The sequence below is a fragment of the Eptesicus fuscus genome, chromosome 10, assembly GCF_027574615.1.
Source record: "Eptesicus fuscus isolate TK198812 chromosome 10, DD_ASM_mEF_20220401, whole genome shotgun sequence".
NCBI classification, from domain to species: domain Eukaryota; kingdom Metazoa; phylum Chordata; class Mammalia; order Chiroptera; family Vespertilionidae; genus Eptesicus; species Eptesicus fuscus.
In genome coordinates, this window is record NC_072482.1 from 4,878,007 (window position 1) to 4,902,306 (window position 24,300).

General features: G+C 56.8%; 1 protein-coding gene across 2 annotated transcripts; it reads right to left on the bottom strand.

Annotated features, from left to right (window-relative positions):
• Positions 1-332: 332 nt before the first annotated feature.
• On the bottom strand, positions 333-23,283 carry SPDEF (SAM pointed domain containing ETS transcription factor). 2 transcript variants are annotated; one of them, XM_008152005.3, is made up of 6 exons: positions 22,910-23,283; positions 6,976-7,440; positions 4,751-4,948; positions 3,143-3,190; positions 2,877-3,023; positions 333-933 (listed from the first exon to the last, which is right to left on the bottom strand). In XM_008152005.3, the coding sequence occupies exons 2-6, from the start codon at positions 7,409-7,411 to the stop codon at positions 755-757; spliced, it is 1,008 nt and encodes a 335-aa protein (XP_008150227.1). In that variant the 5' UTR covers positions 7,412-7,440; positions 22,910-23,283; the 3' UTR covers positions 333-754. The 2 variants fall into 2 exon arrangements, with proteins under 2 accessions (XP_008150227.1, XP_028017089.1); XM_028161288.2 differs by lacking the exon at positions 22,910-23,283 and adding an exon at positions 22,694-22,720.
• Positions 23,284-24,300: the final 1,017 nt, after the last annotated feature.

Genomic DNA, 24,300 nt, shown 5'->3' on the forward strand with positions numbered 1-24,300 from the left:
CAAGCCCTGACCTACGAGAGGACCCCGCCTTCTCTCAGAGCAGAGAGAAGACCCACCCCTTCAGTCCCAAGTGTAGCCTCAGCAGCCCCGCCCTTCCTTTCAGCCCACACCAGGGCTGGGGAGACAAGGGCCATCGAGCCTCTTCTCGGCCTTGAGGACTCCCTGCCACTCTCCTGCAGCTTCTACCAGTCAATGATCCCCTTCCTTTCAGGCTCAGCTCAAAGCCACCTCCCCCAGGAAGCCTCCCTGGACAGCCCCAGGCCCCTGTGATCGGAACCCCTTTGAGTATCGATGGTTGTGCCACTCACTCACTGCACACACACTGGGCCATGTCAGTTTTCTGGTATCTTTATTACCCATTCCCAGGGGCACCTCTGGCTCCCCAGCACCATGCCAGGCCTGAGTGGCAGAGAGCACTGGACTGAGTGGCCTTGGACAAGTCATTGCCATTCTGTCAGGTCTGCTCTGGAAATGCTGGGATCAGAGGCAGGGAGTGCCTTCCCTGGGGAGCTGTGAGCACCGGGGACAGCCGGTGCCCTCCGTCCTGTAGTGGCTGAGTGGCTGGGCACAGGAGCAGTGGGGCCTGAGGAGGAGGCACCCCATGAGGGCAGTGGGGGGCAGAGAGCTCACTTGCACTCTGGGAGCAGTGGGCCCTCCCCTCCCTGACCTTGGACTCGGAATGCCAGCAGACTCCCTCTCCCCAGCGCGGGGTCTGCTGGGCCAGGGGCAGGCCGGAGGGAGGCCTGGCCCGCCCTCAGATGGGGTGCACGAACTGGTAGACGAGGCGCTGGGAGATGTCCGGCTTCCGGATGATGCCCTTCTTGTAATACTGGCGGATGGAGCGGCTCAGCTTGTCGTAGTTCATGGCGGGGCGGTTCTTCCGGATGCCCCACAGCCGGGCCACCTGGGCGGAGTCCTCAATTTTGAAGATGCCTGGGGGAGCAGGAGGGCCCAGAGACACCAGCGGGCAAGCCAGAGGGAGGAAGACCAAGACCAGCGGTCAGTTTCTCAGAAAGCCAGGGTCCGCGGGGGTGCGGCCCGGCCGTGGGGGCCACAGTACCTACTCCCGGGTGTGCTGGGGGTTAAAGAGACGTGTACAAGGAGCGTGCCACGGGGCTCAATATGTGGTAACTAATACTATGGGGTCATGAGCCCCCCGGGGGCAGGGTGAGCCTCGGTACCCTAGTGGGCTATTTGGGGCCCGAGGACCTGAGCCTTGCCAGCCTCTGCTCCTACTGTGGGGTGTGCACACCTTACACAGAAGCCCAGCGCAGCTGTGACGGTGCCCACAGCTCATTGGCAGGTCACCCCCACCCCATCGCCCCGCCACGCCACCCCCGCCACCTGCGGGTCCCTAGCCTGAGAGGCCTCTTTGCGGTTCTCGGACAGCAGCCCACACCGCCCCGCTGGCAGACTTCACCCAGGAGAGGTGGTGCAAAGAGTGGGCGTGGAGCCGGCCGACCTGGGTTTGCGCCCTGGCCCTGCCCTTGTCTGGCTTTAGAAGCTGCCTGAGCCCCTTTCTCCTGCCCAGGAGAGGAGAGGGGCTGAGTGCTGACAGAGTGGAGCCTGAGGACGTGTCCCTCGGGCAGAACTATTGCATTGTTAATACTCCCCGTTCTCCTTCTTAACCCTCCCACTGGCCCAGGTCAGCACACCCGCTTCAGGCAGCTCTCCCAGATCACCCCCTCCCTGATCTCCCTTCCTTAAAACTCTACCGTGGGACCGGCTCCCTGGCTCCCCAGAGGCCCGGGGGACCACAGAGCAGCTACCACACTCTCAGTCTTAAATATACACGTAGCGGCATCACACCTGAGCAGGAACTTCTCTTCCACCCCTTCTAGCTCCTTCTCATCCTCCACACTCAGCCCGAGTCACCTCCTCCATGAAGTCCTCCTGGACCTGGCACAACGGCCCCCACGGTTCTGTGCCCGACATGCTCTGCACACCAGCTCCTTTCACTGCTAGCCCCCATACAAGACTGTAGGTCCCTCGAGAACGGGGTGCAGCTGAGTCCTCCCTGAACCCTCAGGACACAGTCATTCTTTGTAATGTCCACTGGGCACGTGTGGACCCAGAGGAGGTGCTCAGCAAAGATGTGCGGGGTGAATGAAGCTGAAGACTGAGGTCCAGGCACCATCGCTACTAACGACAAACTGGGCCCCGAACCCGGGTTTCTTGGCTCTGAGCCTTTGCCAACACACACACACACACACACACACACACGTGCACACACACACACACACGTGCGCACGCACACACACACATGCACACACACACACGCACACACATGCACGCACACACCATGTAGCCTGCGCTGTCCAGCATGGTAGCCACTAGCCACAGGTTGCTCTTGAGCACTTGACATGTGGCAAGTCCGAACTTTGGGGTGTGCTGTCAGTGTAAAATACACATCCCATCTTAAAGACTTAGTAAAATGTCTCACGAATACATTTTATATCGGTTATATGTTGAAATGATAATGTATGACATTGAGTTAAATAAAAGTCATATTAAAACGGATTTCACCCGTTTAGAATGTGTTTGAATGTGGCTGCTCGAGAACCTAATCTTACACACGTGGCTTACACAGGATTGCTCCCTGGGCACCATTAGCCTCCCTGTGAAGCTACGATGTTTTGAGGGCAAAGACTGTGTCCCACTCTCAGCAGAATGCCAAGCGCCTGCTACGACCCAGGCGCTGGGGACCCTGAACACGACGAGCCTGGCGGAGGCACAGACATGGGCACACACGGACTCAGACCCTGAGCAGGTCCAGGGACAGCACCCCTCTGCCCAGTCCCCCTCCTCCGGGGCCCAGGCCGGGGGAACCAGGCAGCCCCTGCCCTCAGCGCCCTCGCTGCGCCAGCCCCGCTCACCCTTCTCCTTGTTGAGCCACCGGATGAAGCGGCCGTAGCTGTGCGGCTTCAGCAGCAGCTCCTTGAGGAACTGCCACAGGTGGATGGGCTGCCCGGAGCAGGAGGAGTCCACTTCGCTGTCCGTCCAGCTCTCCTCGCTGGTCGAGGCTGGGTGGCCAGGGAGGGTGGTGGTGAGGGGGGACCTGCGGCCACCCCCTGCTTCCCTGGCGGCCACCCCTCAACCTCAGACCTCAGGGCCCAGCCCCTCCCCGCCCGGCCCTGCTCACCGCAGAAGTGAACCGCCCCGGGGGAGGTCCTCTCTTTCATCCAGGCCGCTGCAGGACAAGGAGAGGAGGTTGGGACCCAGGAGAGGCCTGGGGGGGAGGGGACGGGGGGGCACTTGGTGGGGCTGTGGGCCCAGAGGCCCCTCTGGCCCATGTCCCAGTGGTCCCCTCCCTCCTGCAGTCTGGAGCCGCTTCTGGGAAGGGAGTTGGGGTTTCAGAGCTGGGAGGGGCCTAAGGAGGCCCAGGGGCAGCCCCTGTTGTTCGGCAGGAGAGCGGCCGTGGAGCCTCGCTCATCTGTGAAATGGGGTCCGGACACCCCCTCCCGGATCTTGCAAGGATCGTAGGTGATGAAGTCTGCACAGCACCTTGCTCAGTGTCCGGCATAATCAACACCCCTACCTTCCAGCTGCCAGGTCCCCCGGCACTTCCACCCTCCTGCTCTCTGCACCCCACTTCCCGCACCCCGACCCCCCACCTCAGACTAGGCAGTGGGGGCGTGAGGGCAGCCCGTTTCCACCCACATCACCACTGGCACTCAGCCTGGCACTGACCACTGCCCTTGGCAGTCACTGGCAAGCAGCCGGGGAGGGCCGGGCACTGGGCTCTGACGGTTGTATGAGTACCTACTCCTTATTCATCCGGCCCCGAAGGTCTGGGCCTTGACCCACGGAGCACGCGCTGCCTCCAAAGCAATCGGCTCTGCGCAGGGCACACAGTGGGTGCCCCATGAGATGAGATGGGGGTGGCATGCAGCCTTGAGAGAGAATAGGGCAGCCGAATGGATCCTGATGGGAACAAGCTGCAGGCACACTGTCAAGTACAGAACAGTGTATACGCTGATGCTGCTCATGTTTAAAAGGGGAAAAACCATGCGCATGTATTGGCGTGTATCTGCATAGACTTTCCTTGTCCAGATGCCCAAGAAACTGGGAACAGTGGGCGCCCCCAGGGAGGGGGATCGGGAAGCTGGGGTCAGGAGTGGGAGGGAGAATTACCTTTTATGATATACTATTACTATGGCCTTCTAAAAAGTGTATACAATCATTCCCTCATTACTTCTTCAATGAAAAACAACAACAAACAAACGAATAAGAATTTAAAAGGACAAGGAAGGCCCGGCCGGCGTGGCTCAGTGGTTGAGCATCGACCTCTGCAGCAGGAGGTCACGGTGCGATTCCCAATCAGGGCACATGCTCTGGCTGCAGGCTCGATCCCCAGTGGGGGGCATGCAGGAGGCAGCCGATCAATGATTCTCTCTCATCATAGATGTTTCTGTCTCCTTCTTTCCCTCTCCCTTCCTCTCTGAAATCAATAAAAATACTTTTTTTTTTTTTAAAAAAAGGACTTCGTAGCACCCACCGTCCATCGGTTATGATGTCTCGCGTCCTCTCGGTCTAACTCCCACCTCTAGCTTCCCGCTGCTCTGTCCTAAGTCTGTGGGCCTGGCCAGGGCCGGAGGCGTGGGCTCTGAGGAGGCAGCGGCCTTGGGGCTGGATTCAGAGCAGAGCCCAGCGGAGAGCAGCCTCCCAGCGGGCATCCTGGCCTAAGAGTCCCCGTCGGGTGTCCCTGGCTTGGAGCCCCCAGGGGCTGCTCCCGCCCACCCTGTCCCACCTGATTTCCAGATGTCCAGGTGGGCGTGCAGCACCTCCCCACTCAGCGGCGAGCGCTGGCGGAACTGCTCCTCCGACATGGCGCACAGCTCCTTGCCCCCCAGCTCCTGGAAGGCCTTGCCCACGGGGGGCAGCCGGTACTGGTGCTCCGTCCACAGCAGCCACTTCTGCACGTTGCCTGGACTCCAGTCCACGGGGTCTGGCAAGAGACACTCCCTCAGCCCAGGGGCCGCTGAGGGCACTTCTGGAACGTGGGCCCTGTGCTCGGCTGGCACGCCTGGGGAGCTGGGAGCTTGTGGCCCAGGACCATGAACTCCGGGGTGGGGGTGGGGGCAGGACAGGACAGGCCCTCTTGAGGGGCCCTGTTGAGGGGGTCCCCAGGAAGAGTGTGGGGTGAGAGGGAGGGACTTCTGTACCTCCCACGTCATCCAGATCTTGGGTTCCTCCAGCCCCTCCAAACGGCCTTTTGGGGAGCTACAGCCCTGGAACATGTGAGCTCCTTCCCTAGCTGCCTTTGCCTTCCCCAAACCCCTCAAAAGAACCGGAGAAAAATCCAACCAGAAATTAATCTCATAACCCCAACTTCCAGCCCCTGCCGTATTTTACTGATGAGGAAACTGAGGCACAGGGAGTTCCATCTCCTTTTCCAACACCTAACAAGGGGCTGGGTGCATAGTAGCTGCTCAGTGCACATGCATTGAATGAATGACTGAATAAATGAATGAATGAATGAATGGCAAGTTACAGGGTGGCCAGGGGCAGCTACAGGACTCAGCAGCAGGAGGGAGTCACTGGCTGCTCTGGGGTGAGCCTGGCAGGGCACATGGGCAGAGGCCAGGCCGGTGGGCACGGTCACAATGGGGCTCCAAGTGAACACTGTGGTCTCAGCTGGTGCCCCAGCTGGGTGACCTGCAGGCTGGGCTGCCCCCACTTGATAAACCCATTTTCCTCTTGAGGGTCAAAGCAATTTGTTTCTGTCCCCATTGTTCAGAGGGCAGGCCCCTCCCTCCCCAGCCCAGTGTGGGAGCGCAGGCACCGTGGGAGACCGCCCTGGGAGGCTGGCCTGGGCGTTGGGCAGATGGAGGGCTGGGGCATTGGCAGGAGCTACCTTAAGGGGGCACCAGTTGGGGGTCGGGGGCATGGCCCAGAGGACTGCTAGGAGGAGGGGCTGGCCTGAGGGATGCCTGGCGGCCCTTGTGGGAAAGCAGCACCAAGTGGGATGCTCATATGCCAGGGCCCACGACCAAGGAGATGGGGCAGGCCCCCCAGAGCTGCAGGGATGAGGGAGGGGCAGGGCTGGAGAGCCGCAGCCCCTCACCCACAGCGTCAGCTCCAGACCCTGGCAGGCCCTCTCAGGCCTGGCCTCCTGCTGTTCCCTCCTCGTCAGAGCCCTTGTCGCCGCTGGACCAGTGACACGCTCACGTATTTATCCACGACGTCTCCCTCACTATCATCAGCTTCATCACCGAAGAAGCTTTTGTGTTGTGCTCACCACTCAGTTCCCCGGTGCCGGAGCAGGGCCTATTAAGCTATTGTTTCCTGAGCATCGATCATGTACAAGGTGCCGTCCTCGGACCTGGGACGTGGCAGTGAACAAAACAAGTGACAATCATGTCCCCTGGTGTGAACATGCCAGTGGGGGAGAGAGATAGTGAACAAGATAGAGAACTGGAACACGCGGCCTGTAAGATGGCATGTGCTGTGAGAGAAAGGAAGCAGACCAGGAATGGAGGTGGGGATGTGAGCAGCGGTTTCAGCAGAAACGGGGGGTCAGGAGTGGCCCCGTTAGGTGGGGGCCCTTTGAGTAAGACATGAAGGTGGTGAGGGATGAGCCACGTAGATATCTGGGGGCAGCGTGCTCAAGGTTGAGGGACTACCCGCAGGTGCAAAGGTCCTGAGGTGAGTATTGTGGGAACAGCAAGGAGGCAGGTGTGGCTGAGGAGAGAGTGGCGATGAGTCCGAGAGGAAGTGGTGGGCCAGATGGTGCAGAGCTCAAATTCACTTCATCCGCACCTCCCAAGGCGGACTCCGGCTGGTGCAGCTGGCCCCACGGGCTCGCAACCATCCAGCCTCCGCTCACAGGCTCACAGCTGTGTGGGGGCTGCCCGTGTGGAGAAGCACCAGTATTCCTGGGGCTGCCTGAGGCCCCGCCAGGGTGCCCCCCGCCGCCCCGCGACCTCAGCCGGCTGCCCCACCTCGCGGAGCTGGGCGTGCGGAGGGGCTCACCTGCCGTGATGTTGAGCAGCTTGCAGGCTGTCTCGATGTCCTTGAGCACCTCGCCCACCACCATGGACTGCACCTGCTCCAGCGAGTGCTCCTCCAGGCTCAGCCCTCCGGGCGCCAAGTCCAGGCTGCCCCCGGGCGCTTGGCTGTCGATGACTGGGCACTGCTCGGGCTCCTCGGGCGGCTCCTCCCGGCTGCTGGCCCCGGGGCCCTTGGCGGCCCAGCTGCTGTCGTCGGGGTACAGCATGTCCAAGCAGGAGAGGTAGAAGGCGGACAGGCCCTGCTCGGGCGTGGCCGGCGGGCTGGGGCTCCAGTCCCGTCTGTCGGGCCCCACCGCCCCGGCTGCCGCCTTCTCTGGGCCTGCCCGCAGCACAGTGTTGGGGGACAGGAGGAGGCGGCTGGGGGGCAGGCTGCTCAGGCTGGGGCTGGCGCTGCCCATGCCACTGCTGCTCGGGCCAGCGGCTGTGTCTGCAGAAACGAGAGGAAGGATCAGGTCCGCTGCTTCCCCACCCCCAGGGACCACTCAGTGGTTACAGGGGTGAAGGGCCCAGTGGGCAGTGGCTGGGCCTGGGCGAGAGTCGGCTTCCGGGTCGCTGGGCAGCTAGGACGGGGCTGGGGAAGACAGGGAGGGGGGAGTGGGCAGGATTGGGAGGGGCAGCCCTCACTCCCAAGGAGCGGCTGCGGGCAGCGCGAGTCTTCACGCATGTGCTGTGCTTTAAAACCGCCTCTGGCTCTTGGCCTCCTCCGGCCTCACAGCGGAAGACACGATTGGTCCCATTTGCCAGAGGAGCAAACTGAGGCCTAGACAAGGAGCCTTTAATGTCTAGCCCTCGGTTTCCCCTCCAGCCCACACTCAGATCCCAGCCCCCTGTCCTGTGGAGGAAGTTCCTTCTGAGAGCTAACCTAGACCCTTCCTGCTATAGCAAAGCTTGTTTTCTTTTTTTCTGCTCTTGAAGGAAGTTGGGAAGGGAGAGGGTCACCATCATCTTTTTCCCCCCCCACCATCTGCATCAGCCAGGTGCAGGAAGAGAGGAGCGGGAGAGGGGTGTGGTGGGGGTAGAGTCCCTCACAAGTTGGGCAGGCCCCCCCTCTTCCCACAGGGCCATTTGTGGGGGGGCGGTGAATAAGTTCCCAGCGCAAGGCTGATGAGGTGGTCAGTGAGTAACTCACAGGTGTGCTTGGCCCCCTGCTCAGGGCTGGCGCCCACCCCACCGGGTCCTCCCCTGAAAGGTGTGGCCCCAGGCCCCCCTCCACTCCCGGGCGCTGAGGTGGTGCCCACATGCTGACCTGCAGGCCCACTTTGCCGGGCAGCGGGGGCTGGTGAGAAGGCCCCCTCCTCCCTGTGGCCCCAGGCCCCAGGGGCAGCAGCTAGAGCCCCCTCCCCAGTGGTCATCGGGCTCTGCGGTGCCCAGGCCCTGTCCTCTGAGCCCGGACTGGAGTGTGTGGTTTGGGTGACCAGGGCACTGGCGACAGGGGCAGACCCCAAACCGGGGTGTCTGGGTGTTTCTGTGATGTGCTGGCCCAAGACTGAAGATAGAAATAACAATAAGAGGAGAAACCCCAGCAGCGGTGGGAGATCACCAACAAATACATGCCCCCCAGGCACGGGCGCCGCCCGGGGGAGGAAGGAGCTGGGACCTGCCAGGATCCGTGCCCTCTCGGGCACTGCCACCGCAAAGCAGAGGCTCTCGGGCGGACCCGCCAGCAGCGCGGGGTCAGCGGCTGAGAACTGGTTGGGAGGCGAGTCCCCAGGCCCACCTCAGAGCGGGAACGGGGCGGGGGAGCAGTGCCGTCCACGGCCCGTGGGTGATCCTGACGCGCTGCCCTCGGAACATCGGGCCAGTAAGGGGGCTGGTGGCTGCCCTATCGGTGGAACTGATGTGCCCCACGCAGCGCAGTGCGGGGACTCCCTGGCCCGAGTCCAGGCCCGCGGGACTGCCCGGCTCCGCTGGCGGGAAGGAAAAGAACCCCGTTTGGGAAATCCTCTGGCTTCTCTAGGGCCGCAGCAGCCCACGCCACATCGCGCTCAGCTGGCTCCTGGGGGGCACGGCTGGGCGAACGCAGCCGGGGGCAGCGTCCCTCCGTCCCGTCCTGTGCGGGGCCAGCCCTCCCAGCCTTCCTGGGCAGCCCTGCCATTGACCGTGGCGGAGAGCATGCCAGCAAGAGAGAGGGCGTTCCCTTTGACTTCGACGCTCCCTTTCAAGGGCTCCTCTAAGTGACAAGGAGGAAAGGTCAGGGGCGGGGGGGACAGGGCTGCGGGGGACAGAGGGCAGGCCTGGAACCCTTCAAGTCCTTCTGTGCAAACACGCGTGTGTGCCGTGGGCCCACATTATTTGCCCAGGCAGCACCCACAGCCCGCTCGGCCCCAGGTCCCCACCCGGGCCTGTGCCCACGCCCTGCCCCTAGGTGACCCCACCCCTGGAGAGCCCCCTCAGCTCCCCCCCCATCACCCCTTGCCTGCCTCCCGCCCCATCCACGTCCCCAGAACCCCCAGGCCTGCCACGTTAGGACAGTTTCTGCCAACACCCTGGGCCACGTGCCAGGGAGCCGGAAGCTCTTCCAAGAACAGGAGCCCTCGCCTCCCCCGTGGCCCCGTGATTGCTTGGCCGCAGCCGCAGGCAGGATGGGAGGCAGTGGCTGTTTCGGGGCCCAGGGGCACGAGGGGTCAGTGAGGATGAATGGGCAGGGCAGGTGCGGTGTTTGCCAGGCGGGGATGTGATGACACGTTCCTGACACGTTTGCCGAGGCAGCTGTGTAGCTCTGCGTCGTCCCCGTCCCGCCCGGGGGAGAGGCAGCAGGGCCTCCTTCTCAGTCCTATTCGTGGGTGCGCAAGTCCAGGTGCAGCTAAGCGACCTGCACCCGGGTCTTCCGACTCCTGGCCCAGGGTCCTTTGCCAGAGAGAGTTCCTGCCTCCCCCGCACCCCATCTAGCTCCCCACCATCTTGCCCCTGAGCCCAGGAGCCTGCTTGCCGCCGGAGCTCGGTCCCCGCGCCACGCCTCCCCGGAGAACACGCTCGCTATTAAGAAACCTTGAAAGCAAGAGACACACGAGGCGCAGGCGTGTGCGTGATCAGCTGTGCGGCGGGAAGAAAGGCCCGCTCACTCACAGGTGAGACCCCGGGGCCCAGGCCTGGGGCACCTTGGTTTTCTGGTCAGAAAGCCAGGAGTGGGCGTGCCCAGCCTGCAGTTCTGGCCTCTCCCAGGCACCGGGCCGGACTCGGGGGAAAGAGAGAACTGCAGTGAGCGTCTCTATGCCCACAGCGTTCACGCACGTCCCCCCTTTACTACCCACAGCCTGGGTGACGTCGACGGGAGAGCCCCATTTTCTAGACGCTGACAGTGAGGCTCAGGGAGGTCAGGCAGCTGCCCGAGGAGCCCGCTGGCCGTGGGGGCTCCGCTCACTGTACCCGTTCCCTCCGAGGCTCTGCTCTGAGGGTTCCCTCTGCCCACCCCTGGATTGGGCAGCTTGATCCTCCAGAGTCCATTCCCACCTCCTGAGTTCTCATTCCACCCGCTGTCAGGCTCCTTTCTCTCCATCACCCTCTCATCAGGCACCCCTGCCTCAAGGACCTCCCATGCTCCACTGCCTGTCCTGCCTGGTCCCACTGGCTGGCGCCCACCTCTGAGCCCACCCGCTGCCCAGCCCGGTGATCAGGGGAAGGGAGCCGATACTCTGTGACTGTGTCACAGGAGGGACAACAGGGCGGAGTGGGGACGGGGTTCGTTTGCTGGTTGTGGCCGGGTCTGGCTCAGGCCGGGGGTCATGGACACATCCAGGCTCCCCCGTGCTGCGGGCGAGACCTGGCTCTTCTCTCGTGTTGCTGTCCCCCTGCCCAAGCTGCCCCTTCCTTCTCATCACAACTCAGCCCAGAGCCCTCCTCCCCCAGGAGGCCCTCCCAGCAGCTCCCTTGTCTGACTTCCCAGCACTCCCCATCTCTGCCATGCAGCTCAGCTCTAATTACATCCACAAGGGACTGTCGCCCATGAGGACACGTGTTACTGAGAAAAATGAAGCTCGGCGAGTGGCAGGGACGTGCCCATAGCCACACAGCGGAGCTAGGACCAGACCAGAGGCCAGCTGAACCTCAGGCCCTGCTCCCCAGGCCTCGGTCCTGGGAGGAGCCGGGTGTTTGCCAGGTCCAGGTCCCTGGACAGCAGACGCAGCCCTCCGACGGCCTCTGCGGGCTGGCCCGGGGCTGCCCGTCTCCAGAGCGACGCCGCCCATTCCCAAACCTCACGCTGATCCGTTCTGGATTAAGGTTCAGGGTGTCCTGGCTCCACCTGCCCCAGAGGCTTTGGCTCAGACTCCAGATAAAGAAACTTTGGTAACAGCTGGTGGAGGCCAGGGCCCAGGGGCAGGGCCAGGCCGTGGGGCAGTGGCCAGAGGGATTAGCCGCCTACGGCCCCTTCTCTCAGCACCTCCTCCTCCCCCAGGAAGACAGATCGAGGGGAAGAGGCCAGGGACCCAAAGTCACAGATTCACAGCTGCTGTTCCTGCCACCCTGGGCCAGCTCTCACCCTTGGGGCCAGGAATGTGGCCAGGTTCTCACTCCCACCCCCTCCTGGTGTCGAAAAAGATCCCCTGATTTCTCTAAAAACAGCCTCAGGGAAGTGGTGTGGCCAGGGGGGTCTGCACTAAGGCCTGGGCTGTCCTGGGGTGGGAGCCTTGCTCCCACATTCTGTCCAGGCCCCACGATCTTCACCCCAGGAGGACTGTGAGGGGTTAATGTGCCAGAGTCCCCACCTTGATCCTGAGACCCAACTGCCATCTGCCCAGAGCCCAGGACCCCGGCTGCAGACCCCAGTGAGAAGGGCACTGAGGGGCAGTGGCGGGGCGGGGGGTGGGGGGCGGCGCAGGTGAAAGAGCCCCACTCAGCTCCGAGTCGGCCTGACTTCCACTGGAGCAGACCTTCAACCGGCTTACCTGCTGGGGTCCCCAGCCCTGGCTGTCAGCCCTCCCTCTCTGCACCCCAAGGGCCTCATTTAATGGGTCAGAGTCAGGGGGCTGCGGGGTGACTGGGCCTGGCCAGGAGCCATGTACGGTCAGCACCTTGGAGAGAAGCCCAGCCTGCCCGGCCACAGGAGGTCCCCAGCCACAGGAGGTCTCCGGCCACAGGAGGGCCCCGGCCACAGGAGGTCCCCGGCCACAGGAGGGCCCCGGCCACAGGAGGCCCCGGCCAGTGCTGAAGCTGCCTCTGCCCCGGACCGCCCCTCCAGACATTCCCTGCTCACCCTGCCGCTCCTCCCTGGCCCCTCACTTCTCCTTGGACGGCTCTGGCCCCCCAGGGAGCCACAGCTCCCTGGCCCTTTGAAACTGCTCTTCAGACTAGCTGGGCTCAAGAAAAGCCCCCAGCCCCTCCTCACTGACCACCTTCCACGGCCCAGAGAGCTGGCCTCTCTCCAGTGGACAGGCCACCCTCATACCCAGGCAGGGACCCGGGGCGGCCACCTGCAGGCAGCCCTCTCCCAAGCTCCCTGCTCTGGCCATCCCTAAGCACCTGCTGCCACCGGGGTCTCCGAGGCGAGAGAAGGGAGGGGGCTACTGGGAGGACTCGCCCGTCTTGGGCTCACCTTGACCCTGTGGCTATCCCCACCTCCTCGGTTCCTGACTCGTCCAGCCACTGGCCTCCTTGCTCAGGAGCCCTGCTCCCCAGAAGGTTCAACTTGAGGAGCCAGCCAGGGGGCCCGGGAGCTGGGGTGTGTGGAAGACCTGGGGGATGGGATGAGGCCATGTGGGACCAGGGAGTGGGTGGGGAGGTGGGGGACAGGGCCAGGCAGCAGGAGGACGGGGCACAGGAAACAAAAGGGTCAGGGAATACCAAGGAAATCTGGTCTCTGCCATTGTCCCCGCAGGTCCCACGGGCAGCCAGGAGCCGAGCACAGTCCCATCAGCTCCGTCTCCCTTCGGCTCCTGCCACCCACTGATGCGTCCAGCCCCTCTGGGTCAAGGTGAAGGGTTCTCCACTGGGCTCTCCCAGCCTCAGTCCCATGTGACTGCTCCAGGCACGTGGCCTTGGGCACCGAGTCCCACCCTCTGTTTGGGGGCTGGGTCCCCTGCACCTGTTCTCTGGAGTCGGTGTCCAGAGCCTCTGGAGGACGTGGCCCACCCTTCTGAGCTGGCAGGGCACCCGCCCAGCGGCCCTCACCCCTCACATCCGCATCGCCCTCAGGCCCGGCCCCTGCCCAGGGCATCCCCTCCCCAGCTCCTCAGTGGGCACAGACGCCCAGCCCAGCCCAGGCTGTGGAGCGCCAGAGGCTGAGGTCAGGCCAGTACCCCGACTGCCCGCATGTCAAGTGCAAATCCTGCCAGACTTTCAGTTTCCAGAAACTGCAAATCACGTCCTCACTCGGCTCTGGCTGAGCGCACACTGTGTGTGACCATTGCCGGAAACCAAACATTGTCACTTGGTAGTTATGTGAAAAGGGAACCCGACAAGGCTGGTCAACCTTGAAGCTAAAGGTCAGAGCCAACCACTCCCTATCTAATTGAGACGATGGTAACTGAGGCAACTTCCCCACCAAATAATCATGTAAATCCATATTGATAAAATAACCTGTCTGTTACTGGAATTACCTGCCTAAGGGCAATGGGTGTATCTCAAATCTCTAATAAAAAGGGACAGCAAAGGTCAAAGCGGTGGAGTCCTCCCACTAGAGGTGGCTCCCGCCTGGCCCCACATTTTCCCAAATTAATTCTTTTCTAGCTTCTCTTCATTTTGATTGCGGCCTTCTCCAGAAACCGGACCCGAAAAAAAAAAAAAAAAAAAAAAAAAAGAAATGAAAAGAAAAAAAAAAAAAAAAAAAAAAAAAAAAAAAAAAACAAAAAGAAAAAGCAAAAAAAAAAAATAAAAAAAAAAAAAAAAAAAAAAAAAGAAAGAAAAAATTTAAGATCTGTCTGTCTTTTAAGCATGAAAAGAAATTCGGCCAGATCTGTTGCTGAAACTTCCCCTGAAGTAAGTAGGATGTGGGGAAGGGAGACACCTGGTGATCCAATATGGACGCCACTCCCCAAGAAAGCCACTTCGAAAGGCCTCATCTCGCCATCTTTATTTATTTTCCAGCTAATGACTTGAAGCTTTTTACAAATTCATAAATGCATCCGGGATTTCTGTGCACATGTAAGGGGAAAGGACCAGTTTAAAAACGAGTGCGCATAGTTTTGAGCTGAACTTGACCTTTTGCTATGTACAGAATAAAAACCCGAGACTCTTTTGGCCTTAAAAATGGCAGAGATGAACCGGGGAAAGAGATACAGGCGGGCTTCCCAAGGCTCTTTTGAAATTTCCCGCCCAGAGGCAGGTAACCACCAGGAAGTAGAAAACAAGTTTACATGTGAATAGCTATGGGTTTGTTTCTTGACTTCCTCAGCAGGAAAAATTCTTTAAAAAATTTAGTGGCTGTGCCAAGCCTATTGGCTAGAAATTTAAAACTTTTAAGTTTAAATGATCTAAATGTATTGAAATTTAAAATAATGAAATGTTGATCTGAGTATGCCTAGTATGAAGTCTAGATGATATGTTAATTAATTGAATATGCCTTATATTTTATTTGAAATGTATCCTTAAAAATGTAAAAGTATTATTGATTTGAGAAATGCTAAGTATTTAATTTTGCTACCTAAAATTTAAAGCTCTGGAAGTTTCAAGTCTCTTTTCTTGTCACAAAAAAGTTTTTAAAGCTACACCCTTTGTTGATGGCGGAAGGGGTAGACTACGCCCTTCTCCCAGAAGAACAGGTAATCCAATTTCCACCAGTAGCCATTTTTTTAATACCTACAAGTTTGCTTCTCAGTTTCCCCAGGCAGAAAAAACATGGTTTAAAGTTAATTATTAGATTTTAAAATTTATTCTTAAAAATATAAAGGACTGCTAAATATTTGACTTACAAACTCTGGAAGTTTAAGGTTCAGATTGAATTGGGAGAACTTACATAATTGTGGTAACTAAATGCCTAGATTGTAGTAAAATGTGTTTTTGAGAAAATGTTTTCTCTTAAATAATTAGGAATTCAAAATGTTACTTCTTGGTCTGATTTAAAAAAGAGAATTAATTCTGTGATACAGTTTAAATTTAATTGATATTCTTTAAGATAATTTAAGTATATAATCTTTAAATCATATATATTATATATTTGATCTTTCCAGGTATATTTCAATGTTTTGAGAGTGGCTTTTGGGATATTTCATTGGGCCCTTGAAATGTATTTCAAAAGTCTATTCTCTCTTAAAAGAAATATTTTTTAATTAAACCGATTGATACTTGAAATTGCATGGAAAGCTTTATCAAATAAAAAATAATTGATATATTTTACTTATATACATATATATTAAATGTTATGAAAGTTTTGACCTGTAAGAAAGGCAAAAACAATATATTTCTTAAATATAGCCAAAATTTTCAACAACAGTAGAATTTCATAGAAAGACAAAAGCCTCAAGTAGCCTGCATTTTTGAATCGGCTGGAGGTGGAACAGTGTTTATACTTTTGGGTCAGACCAATAAAGTATCAAATAAGTTTAATGAATGTTTCTTTCCTTTTTTAAATTAAAGATACCTACTTAGGTTACCTTATAAATTGGATTTTTAAAATATAATCAATGTCTCATATAAATTAAGTTACATGAGAAGTCAATGTTTTATAAGTAGTTGAATCCTGACTCATAGCCGCCTGCATTCTTAATTAAGCTAGAGGAGGAGCAACATTTGCGGCTTGTGAGACAGCCGCCATCTTGCCAGCCCCTCTGGCCATGCGGTTACTGCCCGCCATCTTGAAATAACAAAGGCCAACCCCTTTCTTTAAATAAGCCAATGTCTTTGTAAGCAATTTAAATAAATCTAAGAAAGTTACTGAAGCCTTCCCATGATCCCTCTGTCTTAAGAGGATACCTTAAAAATATAATTCTAAATTTATGAAAAGGAGAAATTTTAAAATTTTAAATTCTCTTTCACTAGTATTTACAGTGTAAACTAAGATTATTGTTAAAATGTTAAATCTGAAAGTAAATTAGTAGTCAGCCTTACTGTAAGAGTACTTGTAATGTAGCTAGCTAGTCGCCTGAGGCTTGTCTTTCAAACTGTAACCATACTGATTGCTTGTTATAAAAAGAAAGACAAAGAATCTTAAATGAAACTCTGTAACCTGAAAGTTATTTTGGAAGGAAATAGAGAGGCTTCCTTCAAATATCTTACAGATTGTAATTGATAACCAATGCATTAGGCCTCAGAAGGTGGAGATAAGAAAAGATTAATGACTTTTAGAAATTATTAGGAGACTTTAACTGGTTAAAACCTTTTCTATACAAAAAGAAATTGATAGCCAGTTTGAGATTGAATTGCCATGGCCTAGAACAAGGAATATTCTTACATGGTATTTTACAATTTCATTATAATTTTTGATATTTTACAAATTAATTCTTTGAATGTTTGGCAGCAATTTATAAGTACATGAAAGGATTTAATCCCTTCCACTGTGTGGAAGGGCCCCTGGGAAGGCACTTGAGCATTCTATATTGGCCCTTTTTGCCAAGAGGACCCGGTTGAAGCCTCGTGGTGGCTGGTACCATGGATCTGTCTCTCGCATAATGGCGTGAGCTGAGCCCTCCATGGAGAAGAAACCTGGGTTCCCCAAGACATGTGATCAATGCTGGGGCCCCGCCAGACGGCGAGGGGATCCCAAGGCAGGTGCTGTGCATGGAGGCCATAGGGGCATAAGCTACCAAGGAGACAAAACTGAACCTCACATCACCCTGCTTGGCCCCGGAGGATGGCTGGTTAGTCAAAGACGGGTAAGATTCCTCAAGGGAGGAACAACCTAAGACAGGCACAGTCGCAGAGGGGCCATCAGGAGAGAACTTGGGGGTCAACAGAGGTGGGGCACAGAACCTCACCCCCCCAACATTGCAGGGGCTTGAACACTCGCCCCTTCTGAGGGAGGTCTCCTGCCCCATGGCTGCTTTGCGCTTCCCATGCCAGCTCAGATCGGGACCCAGGTAACAGAAAGAGACTTGGCCCAGCTCAGATTGGGACCCAGGCAACAGAGTTGGCCGATGGCAGCTGACTTATATCTAAATCCAGCCTAAATCCAGGAATGCTCAGGGCTTTCTCAAGGATGCAAAATAATCCTTTTCATTAATATTTATAGTGTAAACTAAGATTTTTGTTAAAGAGTATTAAATTTGACAGTAAAATAGTAGACAAGTTTTCAGGTTAATTTAAATTGGCTAAATGAAATTAGTGAATATTCAAGAAAATTTAATTGTACAAAAAGCTGTTCCTAAAGTATTAACCAAAATTTCTATTGATAGTTCATTTCATGGTAAAATTGCTTAACATACAATGAACCTAAAGCAGTCATATTTTTGTGCAAAAATGTAAAGTTATCAAGACTGCATTATAAAATTTTCCAAAAGCCTCCTAAAAATTAAAAAAAGGGGGATAGTGGAAAAATACCATGTAAGAAAAAATATCCTGAAAGTAAATTACATCTTGAAAAATTTTACTTTGAAAATTAATTTTCATACAGCAGGACACCCATGAAAAACATACATGGTGTCAAAATAGCCAAAGGAAAATTGTTTGGGCAAAAAATAATAGGATCCCAAGAAAAATTTATAGAAAAGATTCCTTTATTAACTTTTGGTCGAGAATATGTTTGTATATTTTCAGAAAACAACTCCAAGACCATGTGGATTCCTGTAATAGAGAGGAATTGACAGGAATGCTCCAGCCATGAAGACAAGAGGAGAAATAGTCCAGAGATGGAAGACGCTGACGACGCCTTGCCATGCTAGCAGTCAGCAGCTGTGCATCGCTGCAGGTTGCCCAGGACCAAACCACAGAGGTCGGACCTGCATCGCCACTGTTTGTCCACCATCCAGATATCGTTGCTGACATGTACACTTGAGGAACTTTTGGACATTTAAACTTTGGACTCAGAACTTTTGGACATTGGACATTGAAACTTTAGACTCAGAACTTTTGGACATTGAAATTGGGACTCAAACATATTTTGTTCTTATTATGTTTATTTCTGGTCTGTAAATGCAAGATTTTTTTTTAAGGAAGGAATTGGGGGGAGATGCCGGAAACCAAACATTGTCACTTGGTAGTTATGTGAAAAGGGAACCCGACAAGGCTGGTCAACCTTGAAGCTAAAGGTCAGAGCCAACCACTCCCTATCTAATTGAGACGATGGTAACTGAGGCAACTTCCCCACCAAATAATCATGTAAATCCATATTGATAAAGATCATCTGTCTGTTACTGGAATTACCTGCCTAAGGGCAATGGGTGTATCTCAAATCTCTAATAAAAAGGGACAGCAAAGGTCAAAGCGGTGGAGTCCTCCCACTAGAGGTGGCTCCCGCCTGGCCCCACATTTTCCCAAATTAATTCTTTTCTAGCTTCTCTTCATTTTGATTGCGGCCTTCTCCAGAAACCGGACCCGAACGGGATCCCTGAAACACGCGGGACGTGACAAGGGATCCCACACAGACCATCTTCCGTGTTGGCGCCCTGGGCCGCCACGCCCGGCCGCTGCATGTCCCGCCTGTGGTCACCACAGAGGCTGCGGCGGCACAGTGTCCACAGCCCCCTTCCGCAGCCCCTGCGCCCCCTGCACTCCTCAGGCACCTTGTCTACCCCCCCCCCAAAAAAAAAACTGGCTACCCGACAGGGCTTTGCGGGTTTGAGCGTCGGGTCCCCACTCTCCGGCCCCCGGGCAGCTGGCCCCTGCGTGAGGACACACGGTTTCACCCGCCTCTGCCTGTGGCACTTTCATCGGCCCTCGGCCCCGGGCGGGAAGATGGGGCTCCTGGGCACTGTGTCCTGGGGTTGGCATGACAAGGCAGAGCAGTGATGTGAGCAGATGCTTCAGCCTCCCAAGAGGGTGCCCTCCCTCCGTGGCCTCCTGCCCGCCCACAGGCTGGACGGAGACGGCTCCACCAGCTCCGGGGATCCTGACGGGGCTGAGGGGTGCCCTGAGCCCCAATGCGAGGGCCAGCGAGCACACCTTGGCTTGGAAAGGGGGTTTAGGGGAAGTGAGGGCACTCCGATACTCAGAAAATGGGAGAAGTCCAGAATGGACTGTCTTGAGAGACTAAGGACAGAAATCGCTTTAAAAAAAGGTTTAAATGGGGGTGGGTGGGGTATTAAGGGGTTATTAGGCAGCTACCCCCAGATCTCTCTCCTCAATCCCAGCGCTGGAGGGAGAAGGAAGGGGCACCTCCGTTCTGGTGGTGCCCTTTCTCGGTCCTGGTGGGCGCCGGTCCTTCCGGCCACCAGCAGGGCCCCACGAGGCTCCACCTGGGAGGAGTGGGCGAGGGAGGAGGGCGCTCACCCTCCCCGCGCGGAGGGGAGAGAGGAGAACCTGGCAGGGCACCTCCTGGGCTGGGAACATGCAAACGAGGCAGGGAAGGAGCCAGGCACTAAATGTCAGCAAGAGCCCAGGGCAACTCGCCTGTGCAAAGTTTGCTTTGGGAAGAGTTGTTCCACCTGACAGGCCACTTGCTCGGCTGGGGGCGCGGGGTGGGGCCTGGAATGGGATGGGTGGGGGAGGGTCCCAGACCAGGTTTGAGCCCCAACTCCCTAGCTCTGGGACTAGGGAAGTGACTTGGCTTCCTCTGAGACTCACTTGTCCCGTCTGTAAAATGGGCCATCAGGAGCATGTCTTAAAGGGGTGGTGGAAGATTGAGGGAGCGGGTGGATGGAAATTCCTGTGAATTACGATGGGCTGAGCATACATGAAGGTGGCACCTGGGAGCAGGCGGGCAATGAGAATGGAGAAGAGGGAAGAGAAAGGTGCCCTGGCCAGGTGGCTCAGTTGGTTGGAGCGTTGTCCCATACACCAAAAGGTTGCAGGTTCGATTCCCAGTCAGGGCTCATGCCTAGGTTTCCGGTTTGATCCCCGGTTGGGTTGTGTATGGGAGGCAACCGATGGATGTTTCTCTCTCACGCTAATGGTTCTCTCTCTCCTAGCCTCTCTCTATATAATCAATTTTAGAAAAAGAGAGAGGGGAAAGGGAATGGGGTACAGAATGAGGAGAACAAAGGAAGAAACAGGTGGTGATCGGTGGAGGGGCAGGGCTGAAGGGTGGAGTCTGGGGGAGAGTTGAGGATGGTAGTGAGGGAGGCCTGAGCTTTGCCCCGAGGCCGTCTTGCTCTCAAGCTCGGTCTAGGATGGCTGTTGGCTTCAACCACCCGTCCCTGACCTCTAGGAGGGGCCAGAGCCCCCACCTCCCCTGACCTCAGCCTGGGCCACAAAGCTGGGAGGCACACAAGTCTTGCAAAGTTGGCAGATCCGGCCACCAGCCTGCTCCACCAACTCCTCCACGGCCTTCAAAACCCGGCTCCGGGATGTCTCCTCCATGAAGCCCCCTGATGAAGCCACCTGTCTAACCTCATTACACAGGCAAGTGCAGGAGGAAAGGGACTTGCCCAACGTCACACACCGTGGGCCTCCCATTCCTTCTCGCCCTCCCCGGAGGGTCTTGGTCCCCAGGTCAGCCCGAACTGACCTCCCAGGTTGCACTCAAGCTGCACCACGCCCTTTAGCTCCAACGTGTGCTCTAATTGCTTCAGTTATTAACTGTACACTGAGTGGCCAGATTACTATGATCTCTGAACGCATAATAATCTGGCCACTCAGTGTATATCCTATATAATAAAAGGCTAATATGCAAATTGTCCCCTCGGCCAGGAGTTCGACCAGCAGGCAGGCCAGCCAACCGCCCATGTCTCCTTGCCCTGGCTAAGCTGGCTGGACCCCACCCATGCACGAATTCATGCACCGGGCCTCTAATATATATATTCAGTCTCTCTCTCTCTCTCTCTCTCTCTCTCTCTCTATATATATATATATATATATATATATATATATATATATATATAGAGAGAGAGAGAGAGAGAGAGAGAGAGAGAGAGAGAGAGAGAAAGGTGCCCTGGCTGGGTGGCTCAGTCTCTCTCTCTCTCTCTCTCTCTCTATAGAGAGAGAGAGAGAGAGAGAGAGAGAGAGAGAGAGAGAGTGACAGAGAGAGAGAGAGAGAGAGAGAGAGAGAGAGACTGAGTGGCCAGATTACTATGTGTTCAGAGATCATAATAATCTGGCCACTCAGTATATATCTGCAACGACCTCAGTGGAAAACGGTGGGCTCTCCCAGGTTCTTCTACCTGCTGCCTGGGTCACAATTTCTGAGCAGTGATTGAGCACCTACTGGGTGCCCCTATTCCCTCAGGCTTGGTTGACAGAGCAGCTCAAACTCTCACGGGGTCCATGGGACCTGCTGAAGTGTGTTATGATTGGTAACATGGTGAGCACGTCTGGCAGGGACAGTTTTCAGCTCTGGTCCCGCCTCTGCCTGGAGCAGAGGGGCCACTTGTCTGTTCACCGCTGGACTCTCAGAGGGGAGGGTGGTCCCCTATGCAGTGAGTGACACCTCCTCCACACCCCAACCTCCCTGGGCGCCCTGAGGATGTATCCTCTCCCCAAAGTTCTGGGAATTTGGGGTGGTGAGACTCCAAGTTTGGAGTCCCTGGCTCTCGCTCTTCCTCCAGGTGGCCAGGGGGCAGGCAGGAGGTCCTTGCTGGCCTTGGCCATGGTCTGGGTCTACCTATCTGTGGGTCATCTCCTGCCCATCCCTGCCTGCCACCTCAGAGCTGGGCAGCCAGGGCCTGTTTGCTTTGTTACTCAGCCGAGCAGCTGGTGCTGGGGAGATGCTGCTTTATTGGGGGTGCTGTGACGCTGTTTATTGGGAAGGTGGGGGCAGGAAATGAGGCCAAGTCCTAGCCCTGGCCAAGGAGGAAAAGAAAGGCCATGACCTCCATAGAGGGAAAGGCGCTTGAGGCTTATGGCCTGGGTGTGCCCAGCTGGCAGGGTGCGGTGAGAAATCCAGGGCTAGCTTGGTGGGCATGCCCACTCCCTAACATGCACAGATGGGCACACGTGCGTGCACACACATATGCGCACACTCACACACATAATATGCACGTGCACACACACACACGCACGTGTGTAAGGCACATACATGCGCACACTCAAAACACACATACACATGCATGTGTGCACCTGCACACATATACACAGAGATATGCATGCTTACATATATGCACATGTGTGCACATATACACCTACATGTGTGCATATACACGCTCACATATATACACACCCATGCACACAGATGCACACACCTTTTCCGACCTCAGGGGAGCCCTCAGACCTCCAGACCCTTCACCTTTCCACCTGTCACCTCGCCATCTACTTCCCACTCTTCCCACAGAAGGAATCTGCAGATCTTAGAAATGAGCCTCTTCATGGACCCCTGTTTCTCTCCTAGTGTGACCGGGACCAGGGGCCTCGGCTCCTCTGGGTGCCCAGGCAGCCAGCTGGTCTGCTCTGCAGCTCCCCAACCAGCTGGTTCCCGTGCCCACCACTGCCCTGATGGGCCCCTGGGCTCTGGGCTTGTCCCCGCGGCTCCACCCTGGACCCTGCCCCTGAGCCTCCAGACTCCAGCAAGCCCCCGCCCACGTGTGCCGGCCCCAGGGAGGGCCTCTCCGGCCAGCAGCCCTGAAGGCTGCTGCTCCACTGGCCAAGCAGAACGGCCAGGTCCCGGGGCCGAGTCTCTGCATCTACAGAGCAGCCACCTGCAGGCCACAGGTGGACTCAATGCTCAGCCCGGAGGGGCCTCACCGACACGGGGCACCCAGGCCTCGCCAGGCCACGGGACTCACCGAGGCTCTGGGGTCGTCGGCCCAGGGAGGCAGACGGGGCAGCATGCGGAGAGGCAGGGGCTTCTGAGGGCGAAGGACCCAGGTCGCAGGGTCACTGGTGCCTGGGAGATCCCTCTGAGCTTGCGAAGAGCACCTCCAAGTCCTCTCAGTCACCCCTTCCCCGCCGCCAGCAGGAGAAAGCCGTGCAGGGCACCCCGTACCTCCCCCTGGACTTACCCGTTAGCCTCCTGGTGCCCAAGTCGCCTGCTGCAGCGGCAACCCCCGGGGCCAGGAGGAGGCGGGGGCAGCTTGGGCCACTGCTGAGTCTCAGCCAGGCATCTGGGGAGCCAGTGGGACCAGGGGCCAGCAAGGCTGGGGGCAGAGGTGACAGGTGGGCCGCTGGCAGCCTGGCCACCCTCAAAGGGTAGCCCGCTGAGGTCTCAGGGTTGTGTGCCCCCAGCTCCCAGCCCAAGGCCACCTGCTGGCACTGTGGCAAGACCCAGCCGGAGGGCTTACTGGGGGGCCGCCGCGGGCTCTGGGCCCTGGGTCTGGGTCTCCGGGGCAGTGTGGACGCAGTTGGAGTGCAGGAATGTGCTGGGAGGAAGTCAGGCTGCCGTGGGATGAAGAGTTGGCCGGGCCTGATTTCCCATTATAAGTAATCCTTCCTTATTTACCTGAACAAATACACTCCCTGCTTACCTCAGACCACAGGCGGGCTCCCGGTTAACCCTTGCAGGTCTTCCTCTCCTCACTGGGGGGATCTATACCCTGGCAGCCAGGGAACTCACTCACTCATTCATTCACACACTCACTCACATTTGTTCATTAGTTGATGCATAGCTACTGAACTCATACTATGTGCGAGGCACAGGGTATATATCGAGAGGGAGCACCAAAAGGGACCAGCCGAGGGTGGGGGACAGACAAGCAAGCAGCAGTGGAAATTCAGAGCCTCAGTGGAAGGCTGTGGGAGCCCTGAGGCAAGGGAAGTCAGGGAGGCTTCCTGGAGGAAGTGTCTGGCTCCCCAGGCCAGGGATGGAAGGAGCTTCAGAGAACCCTGAGGAAAGGGGCCTGAGGCTCATGGGCCACACACCCTGCAGGGGAACAGTGCTCCCTGTATCCCTGGGCACAGGCCCGGCACACAGTGGTGCCAGAAGGGGCTGGTAGCTAGCTTTCCCAAGCCCAGTGCGGAGCTCGGCCCCAGCAGCGTGCTCTCCCACAGCCCCTGAAGGGTGGAGGCAAGGAGGGAGGCTGCGTGCACACCCACGTCCAGGCACCCACCGCCCAGGCCCCTCAGGAGTCCCAGGAGGGCCACCCAGTCGAGCCCCCAGCTTCCTCCTCTTCCTGCCAGGTGAGCTGAGGATGTCTCCGGAGGGCAGGGCGTGGCTCCTCTTTCTCTGGGACGCTCTGGAAGGCCACGGAGCACCTGCTACCCCCATTCTGCCAGATGAGGGCATTTTGTTGCTATTTTCTCATTTCAGAAGGAATTGTGTGACTGCCCACACGTGAGTATTCCAGGGCTTCAGGAGGACCCCAGGGGCTTCGGAACCAGCCCTCACCCTAACCGATGCCGTAACTCTCCGACCTGTGGTTTCACTTTTCACCCTGGAGAGGCCGTGCTTGGCTGC

Excerpts from the sequence above, each read along its gene's own strand:
- SPDEF (XM_008152005.3), bottom strand. The coding sequence starts at position 7,411 with ATGGGCAGCGCCAGCCCCAGCCTGAGCAGCCTGCCCCCCAGCCGCCTC. Across the intron at positions 4,949-6,975 it reads GCTGCTCAACATCACGGCAG|ACCCCGTGGACTGGAGTCCA; the intron begins GTGAGCCCCTCC and ends GTCTCTTGCCAG. Across the intron at positions 3,191-4,750 it reads CCTGGACATCTGGAAATCAG|CGGCCTGGATGAAAGAGAGG; the intron begins GTGGGACAGGGT and ends CTTGTCCTGCAG.